The 25,710-nt window shown below is 41.1% G+C and overlaps 1 protein-coding gene across 1 annotated transcript in view; it reads left to right on the forward strand.

Annotated features, from left to right (window-relative positions):
• COL13A1 (collagen type XIII alpha 1 chain) overlaps positions 1–25,416 on the forward strand; it is a 160,196-nt gene extending 134,780 nt beyond the window's left edge. The window contains exons 39-44 of the mRNA XM_075072611.1: positions 2,660–2,713; positions 3,266–3,319; positions 4,037–4,072; positions 8,409–8,495; positions 16,352–16,390; positions 25,195–25,416. Of these exons, the coding sequence (XP_074928712.1) occupies positions 2,660–2,713; positions 3,266–3,319; positions 4,037–4,072; positions 8,409–8,495; positions 16,352–16,390; positions 25,195–25,227 (303 nt within the window). The 3' untranslated portion in view covers positions 25,228–25,416. The remainder of the gene's footprint in view (positions 1–2,659; positions 2,714–3,265; positions 3,320–4,036; positions 4,073–8,408; positions 8,496–16,351; positions 16,391–25,194) is intronic.
• The last annotated feature ends 294 nt before the right edge of the window (positions 25,417–25,710 follow it).

Below are 25,710 nucleotides of genomic sequence, written 5' to 3' on the forward strand. Positions count from 1 at the left end.
ATGAGTCACTTTCTTTTCCCTGAAGGTGGATAGGATGTCAAAATGCTAAATTTAGATATTGTTACTGAGAGGTGAAAGATCTCCTTCTTGTCACTCTCAATAATGTACTTCCATTTGGGACTAGAGGTTTTAGCCTTAATCGCATCCTTTTAAACTTTTTTTTTTTTTACTTTATTTATTATTATTACCGGGATTATATTAAATGAAGCCTCTGCATGAACCCATTATGCCATGTACTTCTGTCCTCATATTGTGAACTGTCTCCGTCTTGTCTTTCCCCGTGGTAGCCTTGCTTACAGCATTGTGCAACAGCATCTCCTCAGACTTGTCTTAGGCATAGTAACATCTCATTGTGTACTGTTTTCACACATACCATTTAGGACTGCATTGCAATGGGTTGCATGCGCAGCTCTTATTATAACCTTAAATGCACCTCTCCAGTAGGAGGAGAGGCACGTGAGAAACCTTCTGAAAAACAGCACAAGCCACCCGTTAGTGAGCACCAACACACCACACAATTTCCTGAGCTTCAGCAACTTCATAAATGCTTTTCCCAAGTCTCAAAAACATTGGTGGAAGTTTTAACTTTAATTTTATTCATCTGGGAGGCAGTGATGTCTAGTGGCTGAGCAGGAGGCTGAGACTGCTAGGTTCTATCCCTCACTCGGTCATTAACTCACTGTGAGACCTGGGGCAAGTCAGATAACCTCTCTGTGTCTAAGTTTTCCTAAGTTGTAAAATGAGAACAAAAATAATGTTGCTAACCCAATTTTATAAAGCACTTTTGATCCTTAGATGAAAATTACTATGTAAGGGCAAAGTATAATTACTTCTTCAGAGGATGCTATATAGCCTCCAAATCCAGTCAGATTTCACTTTTTGAGAGGTATTTTGACTTCCCCTTTTCCAGTGGAACAGGAATTAATTTCATTGCCCCATAACTCCCCTGAAACAGAAATTGAATGACAACTTCTAATCTGCATATTTGTTTCAAGAAGTTACTTTTACAAATTTTCTAGATATTCCCTATGGATCTTTAGGGACTCTAAGCCTTAAACTATCTTAAAATGGAGAAAATGTATAGGTAGTTAAAATTCCCATGGTGCACTTATGGTCCCCTGCATGAGTCCAGGGAATGATTTTTTTTCCTCGTTTACACTGAAGTGGCATGTGTGTGTGTCATGATGAATTACTTCTCCAGCCAGTTCCTGCAAATTCTTACAGGTACAAATAGTCCTTCTTACTCACGTGAGTCATCTTACAGAAGTCAGTGGGACTCCTTTTGTGAGTAAGGATTGCAGGATCCAACCTCTCATGATTAAACCTCCACTTCCTTTTCCTTCAATCAAAAGGATAAGCTACTGTAAAAGGTCTCCCTTTTACATTCCTGACTGAGAGGCAATTTTCCTTTCTAGCAATCCATGAAAGAATTAAAAAACTGGAACTTGGATGCCAGGCTATTTTTTCACCAGTCCAACATAATATGATCTGATTTGGCATACAGTTAAACAGGTAAATGCATAAATATGTTCTGTTTAGGAAGGTGCTTCGAAATCTCCTAATCCTTTACTTAGATTTATAAATGGCAGCCTGGAGAACATTAGATACTGTGGCACAGAACACTCATATGACCTAAAGTTGCCAACCCTCCAGGACTGTCCTGGAGTCTCCATGAATTAAAGGTTAATTCTTCTGTCACTCGGCAAAACCTCCAGGAATATGTCCAACCAAAATTGGCAACCCTCGTTATGACATGTGGCATAGGAGTCCACAAGAGGCTGAATCCAGATTCAAATGAGTGTAAATCATAAGGATTTCCACAGAAAATCTGAATTAGTTGTCTTGTCTTCAAGAATGATAACACTTCTCATGGCCAAAAGGTCTATTGCCTCCTACTGTATTATTAATGCAAAAAGATAAAAATTGATTGGGTTGACTAATTAACTTACCAACATCCAAGCAAGCTTCAATGTGGCTGAAAATTTTGTTACGAAAAAGGGAGATTGATTCTGGGGCCAAAGGCTGAGCACAGAGACTGGATTTTCCCTTTACCATGACCTAGAACTTGTTGGAGTGATTTAAATGGTGAAAGGGTGGACAGAGGATTTAGGATTGAATGGTACTCTCTCATGTTTGCCTCTGTGTATGCGTGCATCTGCATTAGTCCGTGCGGCATGGTGACCTTTCAATCTGCATGATGAACCTGCCTACCAAAAAATAATGCAAATTCTATTTCATTTTTGCTCAACTGAACTCATCTGGAAAAAAGCTTAAAATGTCTACATCGCCTTTCTGCTGCTACAGGTTTCAGCTTTGCTGGGGATGCAAACTCATGGGTAAAACTACAGTCACCTAGCAAATAAAGGTGTGTCTGTCAATGTTATTTTTCAAGAAGGCCAATCCCCCAATAAAAATAAGGTTTTGTAAAAATATACGGATCTTGTACGGCAATTTCTATGGTCCTATAATTGCATGTGAGAGTTATTAAGAGAACCTGTCCTCATCAACCCTGAAAGCTGTAGTAATTCAAATGACTCCTTACATAATTGAATCTCCTTCTCAGCTCTCCTTTTTCCTCAAGGACCATGCTGTTTCTCAGTTGTAAAGAAGCCTGAACATGAAGACAATGATTTATGTGTTTTTGTCTCTAAAATTGCAGGGTACTCCAGGACCAATTGGAGCTCCAGGACCAGCAGGACCAAAAGGGGAAAGGGTAAGTTAGCTTTAAAACACACACACACACACACACACCTCCCCGACTTCTTCAAAGTTTCATGGACAGTGCCAGCTGCTACTGTTCCTGAAGCACAGTAACTGCAGCTCCTTCCAGAAGTTGGGACTTGGCTCTTTGTGACTTCTAAACTTTTATATTTTGGCTTTTTTCTGTACGACAGCTAGAGGCCCTGAAATGAGTGCCCTCTGCCTTATTTTCAGAAGTGTTCATTTATCCATCTGTGCCCAGCCTGTTAATGGATATGTCTATACTTCAGGCTGGAAGTATGAATTACAACATGGGGAGACATACCCATGCTAGCTCTGACTGAGCTAGCCACTAAAAGAAGAGTGTGGCCATAGTGGCACAAGTGGCAAGAGGGGCTAGCCACCCCAAGCATTTACCCTCCAAGGTGCTATATACATACTTGGGCAGCTAGGACCTCCTTCTGCTTGTACCACTGCAGCTGCACTCTTGTGAGTTGAACCTCCAGATCAAAGTATATTTTTACCCCGTACTGTATACAAAAAATCTCTCTTGTCTCTATTTTAGGGCAGTAAAGGTGACCCTGGAAATGCAGGACCAATGGGGCTAGCTGGGCTTCCTGTAAGTATTGGGGTCTCTAAATTCTCTGTCATCTATGAAGTTTTCACCTTCCAAGAGCAGCATACTTCACTGTAATGGGAGAAAATGTTCTCTCACTGACATATTAATGCCAAAGTGAAACTGAGGAATTTGTACAAATAACGGTAAATTAAAATCCTGGTTTTAATTTTGAAAGTAAGAGACTTTTCTCCCAGTCCCAGCGCCCTCAGTGATATTATTTAAATAATTCAATTACTTTAAAACAAATAATAGAAAAAGAATTATTCTAGCCAGCAGAACAATATAGAGAATCAAATATGTAACAGTGTAGATCCTGAAATTACTGGGTAAAGTAAGCCGTGCTTAGACTATTCATATGTTATACTAAGGTGCTATTATTGAACATATCCATTCCAAGTGTTTACTTTTCTGAACTGAGCACCAGCCTTCCAAAGGCTGACAAGACAGAATTGAGGCCCTGTTTTGGAATCCTAGTGATGCAAATAGCCCTTCAATGGGACTATTCACATGATCAGGGTTTATTCATGTGCTTAGCAGGTGTAGAATTGGAGATGTAGCTTTAGATGATCACAAACTATCTTCATTTTAAAATAGAAATGAAGAGGTTAGTTTATTTGCTGAGTTTTTGTCTGAAGAAGTATTTTGACTGAGTAAACAAAGAGACCAGTTTGGCTGACATAAAATCATTTTTTTTTTCTTCTTACTGATCTATTTTAGGGTTTACAAGGCCCATCTGGTGACAAAGGAAACCGGGTAAGTCAGGAACCAAACTTCCTGCATTTGGTTACTAATGTCTTTATGTAGTGGTGGAATGGTTAAGTTCGGAATTACCTGGAAAAAAAAACAGGTAATTCCTACGTGTTAAACCTTATAAAGCAATTTACAGATGTGTAATTTACAGTATTTACATCGTTCAAACACTAAAGCATACCTGCTGTATTTTCAGAAGCACTCAGTGGTGGCCTCTCTCTGTTCTCTGTTCTCACTGAATGAGGCCAATGCCGAGTGCCTTTGAAAATCCTACCTTAACATGCTTAGTGAGATGTGCAGAGATGTAAACCAGACAATTCCCAGTAGTGGTAATAATGGCGGTATAGCTAAATCTTGTCACATGGTACTCAAATTCCCCTTGATGCTGAAAAAGAATGTCAGCCACTTTATTGCAGCAAAATTTTTTCCAAAATTTCCAGAATTACTTCATTTTTTCAACCAAACATGGAAATCTGGAGAAGAAATTAAATATGACTATAATAAAGAACCGGATCATACAGTCTTAGACTCCTTACTCAGGCTTTGACTTGAATTGGTACAAGAACTGCAGAGCCAGGTCCTAAGAAAAGCAATAGATTATATTAATTGCCAACAATCTTTTTTACATCATGTGCCTGTGTTATAAAGAAAAACTATACCAAAGTGTACATATTTAAAAGATTTTTTTATATTAGGATTATTAGTGATCTGAATCCTTTGATAACAACAATAAAGAGGTACACAGTTGAGAATAGCTTATTCATTTGATACATATAGATTCTCTTTATAAGGCTCTGATGCCATATGCAAGCATTTCAGAAATAGACTAAAAGCTGTGATGGAATATGTGCCAAAGCAGTAATTGTATGAGATGAATATATTTGCTGATAACATTGGGCGAATGCTGTCTCTTCTTCCTTATCATCTGGAGTGCTCCTCTGATTCTATGTTGGACAGATTAACAATTTTGAAAAATGCACTGCCAGTCAGCATCTTAAACAAGGAGAGACTATTCCAAATTTCTTGAAATTCATGGCAGCTCCAAGGTGCTGCTACCTTTTAATCATTCCACTTCTGGTTTTGCTCTTTAACCTTCTCTTTATTTTATTAAGGGTTTTTTTCCTGAATAAGACATAAGCTTAACAGGATCTTTATTTAGACTTTTTCAGTTGGTTTTAAATCTGGATAATGTATTTAGAGAATGGGACTTTTGTTGGCTGCAGTAGGAATCAGTTTGGGTTAACGTGGCTTCATTGTTCTCCCTCACATAAAAATAACTGACAAGTGAGAAGAACAGCAACTTCCATAGATGATGAGAGGGGAGTGTCACAGTCCCCTTGAAATAAATAATTTGGCTAAAATGCAACAAATTTTTTGAAACAAAAAATGTTTGAGAAAACTGAGTTTGTAAATGGGCAAACACTGTAGCTTTTCAAGTCTGATCCAACAAATATATATTTTATCACTAACAATTTAATGAAAGACTCCTCCTCAGCCCACAGTCCTTTTAACAAATTGTTAAGTGGGCCACTTATTAGAGTAACTCTGAGGAATTAGAGTAAATTTTATTTTAAAAAATGTAAGCTTCCTGTAGCAAATGGCTTTGTCTGATGCCTCAGTCTAATTGACATTCTTACGAATACCTCACAAGCTCCATTTCACAGAAATCTGGAGACTTCTGCATGCTTAAAGTCATTGTCAGGCTACCAAATAGGGTCTCATTAGCCAAACTGTTTAGTCACAAGGAGTTTGGTCTCCTTTCCCATAGCCCAGGGTTAAGCATAGGCGATGGTACTTTCATACCCATTTATGGGAGACATGCCACAGTAATGAAATGACATGGACTTCCTCAGGCACGAATGTTTTTTATTTTGATCCTCTGAGATAGACTCTCTGACAGGAGACCTGGAATAGACAGCTTTAACAACTGAATTCAAACACAAGGCAGGTGTTTGATACATTTTCTTGCTGGAAAAGAAGCTGTTATTTAAAAATCTTTTTAATAGTAGGTACTAGTAACAGGCATGGGCTATTAATAAGATTTATGCCCATACATTGTGATTAACACATTGAAAATAGGTTCTGAAGTGCCCACCCCATTCCCTGCCGTAATTTGGCAAAAATCCCCTTCATAGGCCTTCCATTTGCAAAAGACAGAACCCTGCCTTTTTATGCTGTGGATCTTTTCTGTGGAGCAGAGCCCTTTGTTCTTACGTCACTGTAGGATGTATAATAATAGCCTTCAAGATCCAATTCAGTCATGAAAATAGTGTGCTATGTAACAACTGAAATGTTACTGGAACATGACAGCCTCGTGGAATACCCAACTGAAAAAGTATAAATGCTGAACGTGTGCATTAAACCTAAACTCTTCACATTTTTTTTATAATATCTATTTTTTCCTTCTCCTGTCTGTGTGTGTGTGTATGTATTCCTTGCTTCTACAGGTCCACCTTTGTCCCCTTTATCCCTTCCTCCTCTTCTGCCTTTTTTCCTGGGTCCTTCCTCCTCCCTCCACTACAACCCATTCCACGTTTTCTCCTGGAGCATCCTCTCTCTGTTCTAGTGTTTGATCCTGGGTGATTTCTCCTAGTTACCTCTCCTATCCCATCCATTTCTTTTGTCAGCTTGTAATTTATTTTGTCTAAAACCTTTTACTTTTTTTTTCTTTTTTAAATCTATATCTGTGCTGCCTGATTTTATTCCCTCTTCAGCCATCCCACTTCCATTGTATCCTCAGCAGCTTTGAAAAGTTCTGCTCTTTTTAAAATATAATTAATATGAAGATATTTTGTATATATATTTTCTTGTAAATATCGAGGCCTATCTGGATGTTGACCTGCACTTAGAATTTCTATTTAATTTAGTATGAGCTGAGGGTGAAATTTACCCTGTGCAGAGGGCCAGTGGGAGACCTGTTCACTATTTAAGATCCTCTTCTGCCCAGTTTTTACATAGGCTTTATGCTGGCCTTCTCCACAGGGATGAATTTCATTCTGTGGGTGTGATTCTTTTCTCACGGACCCCCAATGTAAATCAAGAGTAACTTCACTGAAGTCAATGGAGTGACACTGACTTAAACCAATTTTATACCAGAGAAAACTCAGACCCTCTCTGCACAAAACAGCAGCAATATCAGGCTAATTCATTTGCTAAAATTAAAGCTGTGACAGATATAGACCTACCTTTGTTAATCAAGAAAGAGAGAGATTTTTTTTTTTTAAAAGGACAGCATTTAAACAAACCAGTGGAAAATGCTTACGTAAAACATATGGTATTTTAAAAATAATTTAAGAGAATGCATTTAAAATTACTTATTATATTATTATAAACCAGAAATACTTTTGGGGGAAGGACAAGGAGAAGGATAAAGGAAAACAGGTGTAAAACTAATTAATTGGTAATCAGGTCCAAGGATGTGACAAAACAGGAGAGCCAAACTTGGAATCAAGTGGCCAGTATCTTGTTCCTTGGGTCATTAGAGCTCATGAGAGTCTAAGAAGTGACACACTTGGGCTCCTGAGCCAGGCTTAGGACCACTCAGTGTCCAAACATCTCCTAACCCAGGGCTGGGCAACCTGAGCCTGAGAAGGAGCCAGAATTTACCAATATACATTGCCAAAGAGACAAAGTAATACATCAGCAGCCCCCCAGCAGCTCCCTCTCTCCTCCACCCCCCGCTGCTCCCAGTGACTGGCAGCCCTGCAGATCAGCACCTCTCCCTCCCTCCCCGCACGTCTCGATCAGCTGTTTCCTAGTGTGCAGGAGCCTGGGGGGGGGGGGCGGGGGGAAGGCACGAGGGCACGACAGGCTCAGGGGAAGGGACAGGAAGGGGTGGAGGCAAGGCCTGTGACAGAGCCAGGGACTGAGCAGTGCGCTCCCCCCAGCATATTAGAAAGTTGGCACCTGTAGCTCCAGCCCCGGAGTTGGTGCTATACAAGGAGCCACATATTAATTTCTGAAGAGCTGCATGTGGCTCCAGAGTCACAGGTTGGCCACCCCTGTCCTAGCCAGTCTGCGGAGTGGTATTAGGTGTCACTCTCCTGGCTGGAGAAGTCCCCAGTGCAATCCCATCTACAAAGTTCATTTAATGCAATGGAGGGGTCAGAATCCTTATCAGGACAATTGCTGAAGTGCAGTAAATAAAAAATATCAATAAATCCACAAAAGGCTTTCCTATCAGAGCAACTTAACTGAAGGAATCTCCTTTTTTACAATATTTTTCTAGACATTTGTTTTATTTATTTATTTTTTTAAAACTATTTCTGACATTTATTTGAAATGGATGATCCTAAAGCTTTTGTGTATTTTTTTTCTTGGACTAAACTATTATTTACAGGGGGAGAGGGGCAAGAAAGGCTCTAGAGGGCCTAAAGGGGATAAGGGAGACCAAGGAGCGCCTGGATTAGATGCACCCTGTCCATTGGTATGTTCTGTTTTATGAAATGGTTTATTTTAAGATTTGCCAATGAGGAAGAAAGAAGGAAAACTTAAAGTAAATGCTGGACATAAAGAGCACCTGCTATAACAAAAGTCACATTGCTTAAATAAGGTCCTGCGCTGCTCCAGCTGGAGTCTATGGCACAGCTGTTTTCTTCAGTGTGAGGCAGGAACAGTCACTTAAAGAGCAATTGGGCTATGGAGTAACTTTGGCTTTGGCCCTTTGCTTTCAGGAGCTCAAAAAGGAATGGGTGAAATGGCAGGAGGCTGAGAGCAAAGGGGTTTTACTATGAAAGGAGAATCTTGGAACTCCCACGCCCCCACTTGCGGGTTGCTGTTCTTTGGCAATGTTTAATATCATCACCCTTAAGCAGCGATGAAATCTAAAATGCCTTCTTTTTTGCCTCTAAGCAGTGTCCATCTGATATGTTTGTAGGGGAGTCGCTCCTTGATAATGACACAGGGCACCCAGGTTAGGATACCCAGAGGGAAAACAAATTGGTGCGAAATCTGATGGGAGGTACAAAAAGTGATCAAGATGGCCATGTCATTCAACATGACATTCTCTCACTTCATTGGAAGCCTCTTTATATTTAAAAAGTAGCAAGAATTATCCAAATTATTTTCTAAAACACAAATGGAAAAACAATGATATATGGCAGCAAGGATTATTTTATATATATCAATCATACCTTTGCTATTAAGGAAGCTCTGTGTGTCTAAAATGTTATCACTGATCTTTTTAGTCCCCCCCCCCACCCCCCCCGGTATATTATTTGCTCAAGCTGAAGAGTCACTTGCGTACCATAGTAATAAGTGCAGTGTACGTGCCCAGACAGATCCTGCACAGAAGTTATTCTCTTTTGTTTCAAAGTGGGGACAGCAACTGAAGATGATTTCTAAAAACAGAGATCCTCTTCCCACTCCCCCAACCAACAGAGTCCTCCCAGATTTAACAAAATCAGAAAAGCATCTTCAGACTCTCACAGAATACAGAACCAGCAAGGCAACCTTTCCTACCGGTTATGTACTAGAGATTCAAAACACTGATTAGTTATGTACTGGGTATGTAGCTTGAGTGCCCTTTGATTATACCAATGCGGGACTGGGCCTCTCCTCCCATGACATGGAGGGGATGGCATTGACTGGAATAATTATAGTGGTTGATTTCATGAACAGGGACTCCGAGGTTTTAAAGGCGAGAAGGGTGAGCCGGGGTTACCTGGGCTGGACGGGCTGGATGCCCCTTGCCCATTGGTATGGTGTTACCTTCCCTTTCCTGCATGCTTCTGTTTGCTTTTCGTTCTTGATTGTTATTTTATGATACCTCCAATTAGTGGCATGAACTGTAAACCTACAGCAATGGTGTCATCCTTACCAATCTCCATCCTACCTCCCCTCACCCGGCTTGCTTCACAATATGACCCATAACACCCTTTGCAGTGAGTCACGGTTGCTACAGCCATCCCTTTGTAGTGCGGGGAGAAATGAAGCAGTAGTCGGGATGTTCTACCACATTAGAGTATTAACAGATTATTGTTCATAACTGCTTCATTTCTTCCTGTAATATTTCCTTCAGAACCCCTGCTGGACCAATGCTTCGAAAGCTGACCCTTCAACACCTCAACTCTCTATTTGATCATTTGAAATGCTTAAATCCTCCATTAACTCCGCTGGCCAAGTGTGAATACTTGAAAGTAAAGTCTGACTCTCCTCCACACCACTATGCACCGCCCACATTTCAAAACAACCTATCAGAATGCAGACATAACTCTCAAACAATCCCTGAGAAACATACCAGTGCAGTATTTCAAGTCATCAAGTTTCCAGTAACTAATTTCTAATTATACGAGTGTTCTGAAAAGACTGAAGCACTCCACTCTTATGCCATGACTTAGCAAAAGACCTCACCTAAGTCATCTTTCAATCACTCATGAGCAACATAAATGTCTGGAGGGAAAATTATGGATTTTGCAGTGAATTCAGAATGTAAACAAATTTGGGCTCTAATGGAAGAATCTTTCAGAACTGAGGGACCTTCATGGAGAATCCCATGCCAGCAACTCCTTCTCTCGTGTGATAAGGGAGTGCCAGTTCAAACTCCTCTTCTGGCCTCAGCTCTGGCAGCAGGCCCAACATTTCTCCTTTCTGTTGTTCTTTGTTTCAGAGAAAGTTACTCTTGACTTGAAGGCTGCCTAGTACATTTCCTGACATCCATCTTACTTGACTCTTAAAGAGATATTATCACTTTAATGCCTCTTCCTAAATACTGTATCTAACCCAAATATGACAAAGCTGCTTTTGCCATCACACTAAAAAGCATCAGTTTATTCATTTACTCAAAAAAAAAAAAAACGCCTCGCCTCAAATGGAGAATCTGTTCCTTACGGTATGTCTGGGAGCATGGGTGAGGCTTATGATAGTGTAACGCCAACAGACCCTGGTTGTCAGCAGGCAGGATTGAACTGGGGACCTTTGGAGCTTAGTGCAGGAGCTTCTACTGCATGAGCTAAAAGCCAATGTCCTGTTAAGCAGCTTCATTAATCTCTCTAAGTGGTCTCAGTGCCAGTAGATGGGACAGAACACTACACCCAGGAGGTGTGTGAGTTACAATAGCACCAACTGAGCTAATGTATTGAAAATAGCAGTGTGGACACACAGGTAACAGCTCAGGCTAGCCACCTAAGTCCAAGCCACTGCCTGTGTCACAATGTCCACACTGCTATTTTTATCCTGCTAGTCCAAGCACAGCTACTGAGAGTCTGTGAGGTCTAAGGATTTAACCTCCTAGTTTCCATTTCTAATTTGACCAGTCCGGGAACAGCTGTGACAGCATGGGTAGTACAAGCCCACCTGGGAGCCAGGGTATGGATTTGAGCAGCTAGCCTGTGTTGCCTTGGCTTTACTGCTGTTATTCAAGCTACCTAGACCAAAGCTAGCACAGCTACATATGCTTCAGTCACACCTTTAGTTGCAGGGTAGAAATACCCTTAGAATCTTAGCACCAAGTCCTACTCGGTGTTACACATGCACAACCACATTTGCGAAAGGTATGACCACAACCAGCTCATTTGACCTTCTTGGACCATAGATAAACCAATAGAAAATTATGTTTAAAAAAAAAAAAAAAGGAGGGGGGACTTTACTGAGAAACAGTTGCTGCACCTGAACTGAGTTTTTCCTGAGTAGATAAATACAGTGGTTGCCATCAAAATCTTTACAATTTTGCCTTTGCAAGTCGTTAACATTACTGTTACTCCAAGTGTTCCCTGGAGTTTGCATTTCAATATTCTTTGCATAGTGAATAATTGAATACTTCTGTAATAATAGCCATCTTTAAAGGCCAAACTATAAAGATTTTAATGGAAACTCCTATTCTGCGAACACTGGGTAAATAAACAAATACTGCCCTCATTCAGACGTGATCACAGAAGCTAAAAATGCAAAAGAACTGTTCAATCAACTAGTTCACCTCTTGCAACTGCAAGTCACTTCTATACTGAACATTCTTAAATTGCATAAAACACTCTGAGAGGATCTCTAGATAAAAGGATTCTTCCACTATGCGGGAAGACTAGTTTATCTTCTCTGGCACTACTCCTTCCAAGTGCAAATTGCACTGCAGGGCAGCAGCATAATGCATGTCTATCATGACTATTTTTGTTATGAGAGACACACCGGGAAATCTGGTGAAATGAAAATGCCAACAATATACAGTATTCTGGCATCCAAGCCTGTCTGAGACATTAAATAAGCATGTTTGTTGACCCAAAAACTGTTAACACTTACCTCTGTCTGGCATTCTGCTGACACAACTTACTTCCATGCAGGATCTGCACAAATGTATGGAGTCTGTGAACTAATGCAAAACTGAAATATAGGACTCTAATGACTCATTACTAATAAGCACGTCCCACCTCCCTCCCTCTGCAAACTAGCCTGCAACAAACACTTCCTTGTGACCTGTTCTTCCTTTGATCCCTAAACGATAACTCTCCAGCTTCCTGTTCCTTTACACACCTAACTTTCAATTTCCTCCTGCAGTCCACTACACAATTCATTCCCCACCCCACCAGCCTACCAATGGGAATGTATTTCTTCCCCAGTAAAGGATCCATAATCATTTATTTCCACAGTCCTGCAGCCTGGGGGAGGGAGCATTACTGGGAGGCTACATTAAGAGAAAAGGACTTTCTGTCATCACCCAGTGATATTTGATCCATCAAAGTTGCTTATCCGTGTACTTCAGTTAACTAGTTTCTCTCTCATTATAACAATGTTCATTTTCTTCTCTTTGGTTTTTCTTTTCTTTTTTAAAAATGAGATGGTAAGCTGTGGAGATGTCTCCTACAATAGTTAAGAAGCTAAGAATAAACTAATTTGATTAAAGAAAATGGGTCCAATTCATCCTTTGTATAAATTTCACTGACTGCAGTAGAGTTACATCAGGAGTGTATATGACCCAATAGCTTGAACTGTTACAGCAGTTGTAGACATCTTCTATAAGGATTTGATTGAACTGTCTAACTATCAATGGCCTAACTTGTTAGGTTAGGCTGTTTTACCTCTTTATTAGCCCAGTAATTTCTCCCCACCATCCTCTATTACCTTTTTCACAAGGCTGTTTAGTGCTGATCTGAGTAGAATTAATGATAACATTTCACAAAAATTCATCTATCCATTACCAAGGGAAAGGTCACCCTATTTATTTACTTTTAATATCCAAATCTTTACAGGATATAATTTTTTTTCAAAATAGAAACACTAAACCTGTATAGGAATGTCTGATCCTGCAATCCTTTAGTGCAGGATCCTGCCAACTTCAAGAAAGGCTTGAAGGTTTGGGCCCTGTGAGAATATAGGCCTAATCCCATCCATTTTGTTGAGGCAAAATGCCTGTTTGGCCAGCTATTCAGGATGGCACAAAGGGGTCATAAAGCTGTCTTAAAGGGGCAGCTAAAGATTTCTTCATAGTAGAGGAATCCTTATCTGGTGTGGAGCCAACTCTAGTACTCCACCTCCCAGACTCTCTCAGTGTAGGAACATGTTGAGGCAGGAGGAATGTGACTGGAACGGTCTGCATTCCAGCAATCCCTACAAATATAATGGCTCCAAGTAAGCTATTTACAGCCAGCACAATTAAGAACATCCCTGAGGTTGCTCTAGGTTATCCCAGGGGTTGAATTGGCCCTGGCTGTTCCCAGGATTAGGGGTAGGTAAGAAAGATAGATAGTGGAAAACAGCCCTTTAAAGAAAAGTGCACCCATTTTCCTCAGTACAGGGCTCCAACTACCACCTGGTAGTAAGCATTTAAAATAATTAGGATTTTAATTAGGTTGAGCATGGCAGCAGCCATCTTGATGAAAAGCGACAGCAGAAGTAAGGGAGCCTGATGTCAAAGACCAAATACATTTTCAACCAGATTTATAGATGTTATAGTTAACATTAAAAACAAACTTTTGCATTTAGATATGAAATATTTTGCTTCCTTATTAAACAGTTAAGTTCCTATTGTGACAGTGAAATAAGCTTTCAAAGCAGGGTGAAATTGGTTTTATAATCCATTCTCCCAAATCAGTGTCCTATCCCACCACTATAGGAATTGAGCAAAATGAAGGCAGTAATGTCTTAATATATTCTCAGAGCCTCCATCTGGATGGCGTTGATTCTGGACTTCATCCCAACTCTAAGGGATTAGCCAGACGCACCAGAAAAAACACTTTGCATCCATTTCAAACCGGCACTGAAAAGGCCTCAATACCCACACTTTACTCCCCACAAAAAGCACAGTGCAAACACTTTAAAAATAGGCCTATTGGGCCAAGATTATCTGTACAGTAACTCCTCACTTAACGTTGTAGTTATGTTCCTGAAAAATGGGACTTTAAGTGAAGCCATGATAAGTGAATCCAATTTCCCCATAACCATTAATGTAAATGAGGGGGTTATGTTCCAGGGAATTTTTTTTCACCAGACAAAAGACTGTATTACACACACACACACACACACACACACACAGTATAAGTTTTAAACAAACAAACAATTTAATACTGGTACACAGTGATGATGATTGTGAAGCGTGGTTGAGGTGGAGGAGTCAGAGGGTGGGATATTTCCCAGGGAATGCCTTACTGCTAAATGATGAACTAGCAATTGGTTGAGCCCTCAGTGGTTAACTGTCACATTCTACAAGGCAGCAGGAATGGAGGGAGGGGAGACAGCGACACACAATATGTGTGAGAGAGAGATGCACATTTTCCCTTTAAGTACATTGACCCTGCTCTTAAGTACACTGCCTTGTTAATTAGATTAACTTGCTGAGACCATGGCTACTGCCAGAAGCTCCCTCCATCTTGAGCCCTGGTGTGTCCCCCCTGCCCTATGGAAGATGCAGAAAGCAGGGTGCAGGAGCAGGGGAGAGGAGGACACCCTGACAGCCCCCCTCTTTCTCCTCTTCCCTCCTCCCCACAGCAAACAGGAGTCTCAGGGAGCAGCTCCAAGGCAGAGGGCAGGAGCAACACATGGCAGTGGGGGGAGGGACAGCTGAACTGCTGGCAATTGATCGCCTGCTAAGGCAGCTGCCCACAGACAACTTAGGGTAGCTGAGACAGGGGCTGCCAGTCCACCCTGGTTCCAAGCCCCACCAGCTAGCTGCAACGGGCTGCTCTTCCTTCAAGCAGTGGACAAATCAGGTGGCTGCCAAATGACTTTAGAAGGGAGCATTGCACAACTTTAAACAAGCATATTCCCTAATTATCAGCAATGTAACAATGAAACAATGTTAACCTGGATAACTTTAAGTGAGGAGTTACTGTATCTGTCCTGTTATTATGGTTAATAAAATTCATATTATGGTAGTGCCCAAACATCCCACCCTAGTATGCCCAAACACAGATAAAGAAGCAGTCCCCACTATGAACACCTTGCAATCTAGAACCTTCAAAATTGTTTAAAGTACCAACTCATATCCTGAACTGGTGTTTAACAAATCTGTGACTGCCACACCTTTTTCTTTGTGCCCAATATGCTGTACAGAGTTTGCCACTGCCCCTACTTATATTTCCTTTCTTGCTATTGAAGAATATCTACAAATAGAATAAAAATGTCAAGCAGTGAAACAGAGATTTCTGATGTCTCCACAGATTTGACACAAGGGATATCTTGGCATTTAGAAATAAGGACCATACAGCCAAGACATAAGAAAATGTAACTCCAAATTAATTTTGCTCAAGGGGACAAAGTGACCATTCCTCACTCAATGCTAAAGCCAGCCCAGATAAATTAAATGAAAATATTTTCTAGACATTCCTGCAAGTCCAAATGTTAGTGCAGTGTTTGGGATCTGCTTTGCTGTATGTTGTCAGGATCGGCACGTAACCTCCGAATTATGACATGGAGTCACGCATGACAACATAACCAGCCAGTTTGTCTCCCCCACTGCCAACATCCTGATATGTTTTACTCCTGAATTGGAGCTTTTATGTTTCCCTCTTCAAGGAAAGCAGAGCCCAACACATTTTCTGAGCAGAACTAGAGCATAAATGCGTAACCCTGCAGCCTAATACTCATCAACAGGAAGCCTGTGTGTGTTCCCTGCATAACACAGACAAATTTCCCTCTTGAATCTCTGGTTTCGGCTTGAACCCTAACCAGGTCTTTCAGCGAGAAAAATGGGTCACCCAAAACAGAAAGGGCGAAATTATATACATTAGGACATTCATCTAAGCCCAACTCAGACTTAAATTGTTTGTTGCAGCTATAGTAGTTAACCCTTTCCTTCCTTCCTTCCTTCCAGCTCTGTCTCCTGATCCTAAACTGTGTTTGTTTCCTTCTTTGTTGTAGGGGGAAGATGGCTTGCCAGTTCAGGGCTGCTGGAATAAGGTAAAATAATCTTGGAACTTCTATGACTGTGCTGAATTAAAGGTGTTGATGCATTTTGCAGATGCTTTTCTATGAGTCTTTCTAATGACAAAACAGATATGTAAAGCATGCAGTGGATTTTCAGTGCCAGTGCTTATGACAAGCAAGGACCAAAACTGTCCATTTCATTTATCCAATAATATAAAAATAAAATAGGTTAAAAGTGGTGGAATTGTATTGGCAACCCTGGATATTCCAGGCTTAAAAAATATCTTATAGTTGCACCAAATCATTAGCTGTGTTATATTTCCACATATCATTATTAGTAAATCATACTTTTTATCCATAGATCTCAAAGTACTTTGCAAAGATGGGTAAGCGCTGTTACTCCCATTTGGGGGAAACTGAGGCACATAAAAAGCCAACATTTTCAAAGTGGAGTGTCTAATATTAAGCACCTGAATCCATTTTAGGCACCCAAATAAAGGTAATTGATCTGATTTTCAGGAGTTCTAAACACCTGCAGATCTAGCAGACTTAAACTGAGTTAATCTGGAGTTACTGTTGTAAATGAGATAAGAGTTTGAAACAGAAATCTCTTAAATGTGGTTAGGTGGTTGTTTTAAATTGTTATTAAAGCCAATCCAGCATGCTAAGATAAAAATCAAGACAAATAAACTAAATCTCCAAATTTCCTTCCAATAACCTTCTGCTTGGGTTATAATTAGCATACTTTATGTTTTACAACTGAGGAGGTTTTAAAAGCTCTGAAGGGAACAGAACAGCTGGGATTTTCACAGAGCCGAAAGGAGTCAGGCATATAACTCCCATTGACTTTCAGTAGGAATTAAGTGTTTAACTCCCTTAGTCCCCTTTGGAAATTCCAATCTAAAGATACAATGATAATTCAAGCCCTAGTGCTATGAGCAGCTCCAATTTTATTGTTTATAATATTGACTGGGATTTTCAGGTTTTAGTCCTGGCTGTATAAGGTGCAACATGATTCAGTAGCTGGAAGTTGAAGCTACACAAATCCAGATTGGAAACAAAGCATACATTTCAAATGGTGAGAGTAATTAAACATTGGAACAATTTACCAGGGGGTGTGGTGGATTCTCCATCACTGAAAATTTTAAAATCATGATTGGATGTTTTTCCTCAAAGATCTGCTCTAGGAATTATGTTGAGGAAGTTCTGTGGCCTGTGCTATACAGGAGGTCAGACCAGATGATCACAATGTCCTTTCTAGCTTTGGAATCTCTGTTCAACTGAAATACTCTGTAACCTTGGACAAGTCACATAGGACCTAATTTTCAAAACCTGCTTCTAACTTTGGGTACCCAACTTTAGACATCTCAGGCCTGATTTTTCAGAGCTGCTGAGCACCTGGCAACTCTCATGCATTTCACTTGGAATTGTAGGTGTTCGGCATCACTAAAAATTAGGCCCTTGGTTTCTAAATTAAGACATCCAGAATTGAAGGACTCTAAACTAGAAGTCCTTTTTTGATCATTTAGATCTTAACTTCAGTGTGCTCATGAAAAAAGGGGTGTATTATCTACTTCACAGGGCACTTTGAGGATCAATTAATTAATTGATTTGTAAAGTGCTTTGAGATTTTTGGATAAGGGTTGCTGTTTAAGTGAAAAATAGAAATTACTATGCCAAATCCTGACCTGAGTATATCCAGGATGGAGAGCACTCAGACTCTGTGATCTGTTTGAGCTTTGCAGTCATGACAGTTTGTGCTAATTCTGAAAGGACACACTACCTGAGGCAACTCAGAGCCCTTAGAAGGCTGCCCAAAACCTACTCCATCCCAGGGATATTCCCCCCAACCAAGTCCTTGAGGAGGACATCAAAGGAGGCACTGAGACCATGCAATGCATCTGATGTCCAAGAGGAGTAGGTATGACATCCACCCCTCAAGCAGGCTGACAGCTATCCAAGAAGAAATTTACATCTTCAAAATGGAAATATCAGACGGAAATGTAGGGGCCCCCTGACCTGAAGATTCCAATCAACAATATACTCACAGACATGCACTGACACAAACCTTGTAATAACATGTTTTCTTTAAAGAAAGATACCATAGAAACCTATTCAGGTCCCTTCTTTTCCCTTCATTTTCTGCAGTTCAGCTGCATAGGAGTTCTTGATGTCCTATAGCCATTTCAGGCTTGTGCATTCATCAGTGCCAGTCTTCAGGTTCTGAATCATTATTATTAGTATTACCTGTTCTCATTAGTGCAGAAAGCAGCTCCACAAACAGCAATATCAGTGGGTATGGTCAGGCTGAGGAGGGTGGAGAGTCATCCAACATTGTACCCCCTCCTTCCTAACCAGACAAATGAAAATGGTCATTCCTGAGGTTCTTGATTGCTTCCTCAACTGTTGTATGTCCTGGAGCATGCTCATATAAAACGGTCTCCCCAGCTGTGTTTCTCTCCATTAAGAAATCCTTGCAGCTGTTTGAATTGTGAAACTAACACAGGTTTATGTTTTCTTTTGCAGTGATGATTCTAACCATGGACTGGCCTGTGTGTGTTTTGTACATAGAATATTTATTTTTATACAATGTTCTTTTCTGAAATGCCAAGAAGTTATACATTTTACAAATTATCAAAAGCTGCATATATTTTGTACAGAAAATACTAAATTTCCCTTTTTCTGTTTGTCAATCCTTTATATAATTCTGTGTCTATCTTATGCTTATATTGTTGTGAAGTCCAGCTGTAATATTTGCATGATATTTGTGCACACTTGATAAGTATTGGAACTTAATAAATTATTGCATTCAGGTGCCAAAAGGAACTGTCCTGTATAGATCTGAAGGTCATTTCCCTTGCCAAATCGGGAGAAGTAAAGAATATTTGAAGTATTATGGATCTTATTATTAAAATTAAATATGACAATGTTATCTTTTTGTGAATAAACTATGGTGTTGCTGGGGAAAGCCTGGGGCAGCCAGCAATGCTATTAAAATGAAGGACTTCTATTTATTACATCAGTTTAGAGCATAAGGACTTTCTTACTCAGTTTTCCATATCCTAGTGCAACCAAACCATCACTAGAGGACACTACCGGTGCTATTTTAACAAAGGTGCCCATTCATCAGTGAGGATGTTTAGGCATCAAAACATGTACATACATACAAAATCTGTCTTAAACTCTTGTAACTAGTTAAGCTGGTATGTCTCACATTACCAGGTAGCCACCAGCATTTGTGATTATGGCACCAGTTCAGCAAGGAACTCAAGCACCTCTCTAATTTTAAGCACAAATAGTCCCATTATACTCAATTGGACTATGCACATTCTTAACATTAAGTAACTGCTTGAATGCCTTGATGAATAGAGACCTAAATGAATACTTACAGTACATATGAATACACATTTAGTGTCAAGTATCAGGGGTTAGACGTGTTAGTCTGTATCCACAAAAACAAGAAGAAGTCCGGTGGCACCTTAAAGACTAACAGATTTATTTGGGCATAAGATTTTGTGGGTAAAAAACCCACTTCTTCAGATGCAAGTGACGTTTTTTACCCATGAAAGCTTATGCCCAAATAAATCTGTTAGTCTTTAAGGTGCCACCGGACATTTAGTGTCAATCATAGGGTTACATGCAAATTTGCAGAAGAAAATAATCATAATTTGCATATGCACGTCTTAAATACTCGTCTTGGATTACTTGTATTAATGTCTCAATTCTAAGGTGCCCACTCAGATAAAACTATGTTAGTAGGTTAAAGAGAACATCACAGTGTATGTTGCAGAAGCAGTAAAAGAACACAGTGGGTGCCACACTAGTGTAGCAACTGACCTTCATATATAAAGACCACTTGAAAGAGATTGCTAAATCAGAAATCTCAATTTCATATAATTATGCACAAGCCAGACTGTGATTCTAATAACATAGAAACTCCATTCGTGCTTGTGCATGTCACATTGTACACAATGGACCGAATTCAGTCATAAGATAAGTGCAGTTCCCACTGAAATGACTTCATTTATGACTTGGTTGAATTTTGCCCACTGTGTGTATTATGTATTGGAAAGAAAGGATATGTAATTCCTAAAACTTGTGCCCCTTTTGTAGCCCAGGTCTGAAAGGTGAAACACTAGGAATAAAGTTTGCAATTGGGGGATAGAAAGGAAGCTAATAGTGTCAAAAAAATCACAGTGGAGATGAACAAAGTGTACTCCATCAATTAAACTAAACAGAGGCACTGAAATCAAGCTGCTTAATGCAATACTGCAGGTCTCTCACCATTTTGCTATAAATTCCCTACCTCCAAAGTACCTGCAGTACTGTATGTATCAGTCTTACATAAAAAGAATCACATATCTATGCAGTATAAGGAGGGTGAACACCTGGTTTGAGAAACTGCAAGTTAAAAAAGCCCTGGTATACAGTATGTATCATATCTAGAGGGCTCCCTATTTGTTATCTTAGCCAACAGATTCCTCTTTGTTGCCAAATGGAGCTACCATCTAAACAGAACTACCATTGCCCTGGGTTAAGACACTTAGTCTGAAACAAGCATCAGAGGGGTAGCAGTGTTAGTCTGGATCTGTGAAAGCAGCAGAGAATCCTGTGGCACCTTATGGACTAACAGACTTTGGAGCTGACTTCGTGGGTGAATACCCATTCACTGGATGCATGTAGTGAAAATTCCAGGGCAGGTATATATTTTGCAGGCAGCTAGAGATAATGGGTAGTTCAGACAGGAGGCATGAGGCCCTGGTTCTAGCAGTTGAGGTGTGAAACCAAGGAGGGAGAAAGCTGGTTTTGTAGTTGGCCAAGCCATTCCACAGTCTGTTCCTCCTTGCGTTTTCACACCCTCAACTGGCTGAACAGGGCCTCATCCTCCCTGGATTGACTAACTCATTATCTCTAGCTTGCCTGCATATATATACCTGCCCCTGGAAATTTCCACTATATGCATCTGACGAAGTGGGTATTCACCCACAAAAGCTCATGCTCCAAAACGTCTGTTAGTCTATAAGGTGCCACAGGATTCTTTGCTGCTTTTAGTCTGAAACAGTATAGCATGAGAACTAACAACTGTATAGCACTATTTTTTCATAAAAACATTGATATTCAAATCCAGCTGCCTGTTACAAGGTTGTGGAGCTGTGGAGTGTGGCTGGCATGGGCAGCAGTTATCTGAACACTAACTGATATTACCCAATTCTAGTCTTATAATTGGATCAGACACAAAAAAGTCAGCCAGTACAAAAATCAAAATAAAACTCTGTCCTAATAGTAACCCTATAACTCAGTCCTTGTAGGGTTGTTATGGCATTAGAGAGGAATTCCTTTGCTAACCTCGTACCAAGAAACAACCAAGATGAATCAGTCCAATCCTTTCTAAAAATGGCAGCTGTACTTAAACAGCTGGCGTTGACAAACTCCTAAGAAAATTCACAACCGTCTGCTTTTTGTCTGTCCCTTTCCTGTTTTCTGAATGTATTCTTCTTTGTTGCATGGCATGAATTTGTCACGGCCAGATTTTTTTTTTTATCTAAAAGAAAACAAAACTTACAACAGTAACATTGTTTTACATGGCAACTGAAAGTTAATTCATGTGCTTAGAGGAGTATGATATTTATTTATTATTTCTCAGGCTGTTTTTCAGCTGATAAATTTATGGGGAAGGAAGCTGTTGTCTGAGGCATCAGGGACCTTGAAACGCAGTTGCCAGAGCTCTTGGAAGCTGCTAAATCATGACAGTAAAATAGGGTTGCCAACTTTCTACTCGCACAAAACCAAATACCGTTGCCCTGCCCCCTACCCTGCCATTCCTGCAAGGCCTCAACCCCACCTTACCCCTTCTCCAAGGCCCAGCCCCCTGCTCACTCCTTCCCCTCTCTCTGTTGCTCACTCTCCCCACCCTCATTCACTAGGTCATTTTCACTGGGCTGGCTCAGGGGTTGGGGTGCAGGAGAGGGCTCTGTGCTGAGGCAGGGGGTTGGGGTCTGGAAGGGTGTGAGGGCTCTGGCTGGGGGTGCGGGCTCTGGTATGGGGCCAGGAATGAGGGATTTGGGATGCAGAAGAGGGCTCTGGGCTGGAGCTGAAGGGTTCAGAGGGCAGAAAGGGCCTCTGGGCTGGGGCAGGGGGTGAGGTACGGGTGGTGTGAGGGCTCCAACTGGGGGTGCAGGCTCTGGGGCAGGTCTAGGAATGAGAGGTTTGGGTTGCAGGAGGGTGCTCTGGGCTGGAATCAAGGAGTAGGGAGGGCAGGAGAGGGATCAGGGCTTGGGCAGAGGGTCAGGGATGTAGGCTGCAAGCGGCACTTACCTCAAGCAGCTCCTGGAAACAGCAGCATATCTCCTCTCTGGCTCCTATGCGGAGGCATGGACAGGCAGCTCTGCATGCTGCCCCATCCACAGGCACCACCCCCTCAGCTCCTATTGGCTGCAGTTCCCGGCCAATAGGAGCTGCAGAGCTGGGCCTTGGGGCGGGAGCAGCATGCGGAGGCCCCTGGCTGCTCCTACATGCAGGAGCCAGAGGGGGAACATGCTGCTGCTTCTGGGAGCCGCGCAGACCCATTGCAGGCAGGGAGCCTGCCTTAGTCCCGCTGTGCCACTGACCAGACTTTTAACGGCCTGATCAGCAGCGCTGACCAAAGCCGCCAGGGTCCCTTTTTGCCTGGGTATTCCAGTCAAAAACTGGACACCTGGCAACCCTGTAGAAAAAAGAAAGAGGTTTTGGGAGCACTAGACAAAATGGGCTTGATGTTCCTGTCACTTACTCCTTTATTGCACCAGTGTAACTCCAGTGGCTTCAGTAGAGTTGTTACTGCTTTACACCAGTGTAAATGAAAGGTGAAACAAAGACCAATTGCTGCAGCTAGAATCCACTTCCTTTTAGTCAGCAATGTGCAAGTACACACACCCAGCAACTGTAAGCTCATGCACCTCTCGGCACTTCTTTGTTCAGCTTTACTTTGAACAATTCCATTCAGAGTTTTGGGTTGGCCTGTTCTTTAAATAATTTCCAACATATCACTGGGCTGTGAATTACTGAGTCTGGATATCAGATCTTAGGCCTTTCAGGGGTTTACCATTCCCTCTGTGGTTTCCTAAAGAAGTCACTGCACATTTTAAAAATGTCACTGCAGTTTTTGTGTTGCAATTTGACCCACACCCAATCTTCAGTGGCAGTGATGGGGTAAAATATCAGAGAGATCAGTACATCCAGGTCCCGTGCACTGAAAGGAGTCCCCTCATATAATTATTTTCCAATAGTAATAGTCTCCCCCTAAATAAAAAATAAATAAAAAAGATTGTGTTTTCTAGTAATGCCTCTAGCCCTATGCAGAGAGCAGTTTGGGGTTTCTGTTTTTTCTACTGATCTGCACCACCTTTAGCCTTCCTTCCCTGCCCATTTGGAAATTAACCTGGTGTGCTCCTCCTCCGTATCAGGAACTCCTCAGTTCAGTCCTCTACTCCCTGGGATAGTCTAGTTTTCCTTCTTCGCCAGTGTTTCCCCTGCAACACAAACATCCTCTGAAAGCTTAAGTTCAGGCCCAAGCATTTTAAATTTTCAAGACTGAGGGCAGGTCTACACTTAAAATGCTGCTTGGCGCAGCTGCACCAATGCAGTTGCACCACTGTAGTGCTTTAGTGAAGATGCTCTATGCCAACAGGAGAAGGTCTCCTGGTGACACAGCGCTGTCTACGTTGGTGCTTAGGTTGGTATAACTATGTTGCTCAGGGGTGGGGATTTTTTCACACCCCTAAGCAATGTATTTATACCAAAGTAATTCCGTAGTGTAGACTGGGCCTGGTTTTGCTTTGGGTAGATTCCACCGGCTTTACAAATTAGTTTTATTTTTATCTTGACCTGAAAAATAGCAAGTACTTCCAGGCAAAGGGGATCTGTAGACTTGAGTTTAAAAGAAAACTTGGCTCTTAAATACTAATTTTAAGGGAGCTTGGCACCTAACTCGCTTAGGTTCTTTAAGGAACCATAACACCTTTGAAAATCTGTCCCTGAGAGTCTGACAGAGTTAACAACAAGAAGCTATAGGAAAAGTAGAAGAGTGTTACAGGGTATACACAAATCTGAGAATGTGAGAAATGAGAAGGAGGCAATGATACCTAGATAGCAGGCAATTCCCAAAGTAAAAAGGGGAATTGACCTCTGCAAAGGGAAAAATATTGAATTTGCTCCTTTGGTTATCCTAAAAAATTTTGGCCAGTCAACAGAAACTTAAAAATTCGATTGTGGTTTCTTAAGATAAAGCTATGCTGGTGATGAGAGGAAGATTCAAAGGGTCACACTGCACTACTGGAAGTTCCTAGGCCGCCTTCTTCTTGCGTGACTAGCAGCTGATGGAGGGGCATGGCCTAACTCTGTTCAGAATACTTCACATTGCTGGCATCACTAACACTCCTGCTGCCTTTGCATTCAGGAATTACAGAAACTGGTATTGTGATCCACTCCCTGTGCCCTCCTTCCTCTCCTTGTGCACCAGCACAGGGCCAGCCATGATCTAGTCCTGCTTTATTAGCGCTGCATGAGATATCAGGTACATGATATTTCCACCATCTTAGTCTAAAATTTTGGTTGAACAGCTATTCTCACAAGATTCCAGACCCTTACAGTTTTGGATTAGAACTAGAACTCAGATTGTAGAGGCATTTTGTCATCAGTGGAATCAAATTTGAACCACTCTGAAATCAGAAGGTTTGGATTCAAGGTTCAGATTTTGGTCTATTTCTACTAAAATCTAGAGCAATAAAAAGCAGTGCTAGTATTAGGTATTACCTTTGATAGGCCATTTTCATATTAAATCATTTGTCTACCACTTCAAGGGTCAAACTCCTTGGTTGATAGCCAAAAAGTGAGACAAGCTTGGGGGATGACTGCAACAATGAAAGGAGAAGAACATCCTTCCTGAAGATTTGCTGAAGATGTTTGCAAATTACCATCCAGGAGTTTGAAGGAATTCTTCAGTCACGCACACCAGAGTATTGTCCTTGACCAGCATGCGTGGTGTGGCTACTGGAGATGGGCATACCAACCATTTTTGCTTTGGTTTTTCTTTTGTCCTCTCCTTCCAGAGGTCAGCAGCAGAGCTAGAAAATTACATTTTTTTTCTGGTCATTTTCCCAAATTCTATTTTTGTCATCAGACTCTTCGCATGAAGAATTAGGTTTGTTTTCCAGCAGCCAATACGTAAAGTAAGTGTAACATAGATATAGACAATAATTCTGTGGGACTCTCTCAGTACGAGAAGGAAACTCTCTCTCTCTTGAACAATCATATCTTTAAAGAAAAACTTGTATATTCATTTTGGGGAGCAGCTCCAAGAGGACATGGTAAAAGCT

Source organism: Chelonoidis abingdonii, chromosome 15 (assembly GCF_003597395.2).
Source record: "Chelonoidis abingdonii isolate Lonesome George chromosome 15, CheloAbing_2.0, whole genome shotgun sequence".
Taxonomy (NCBI): Eukaryota; Metazoa; Chordata; order Testudines; family Testudinidae; genus Chelonoidis; species Chelonoidis abingdonii.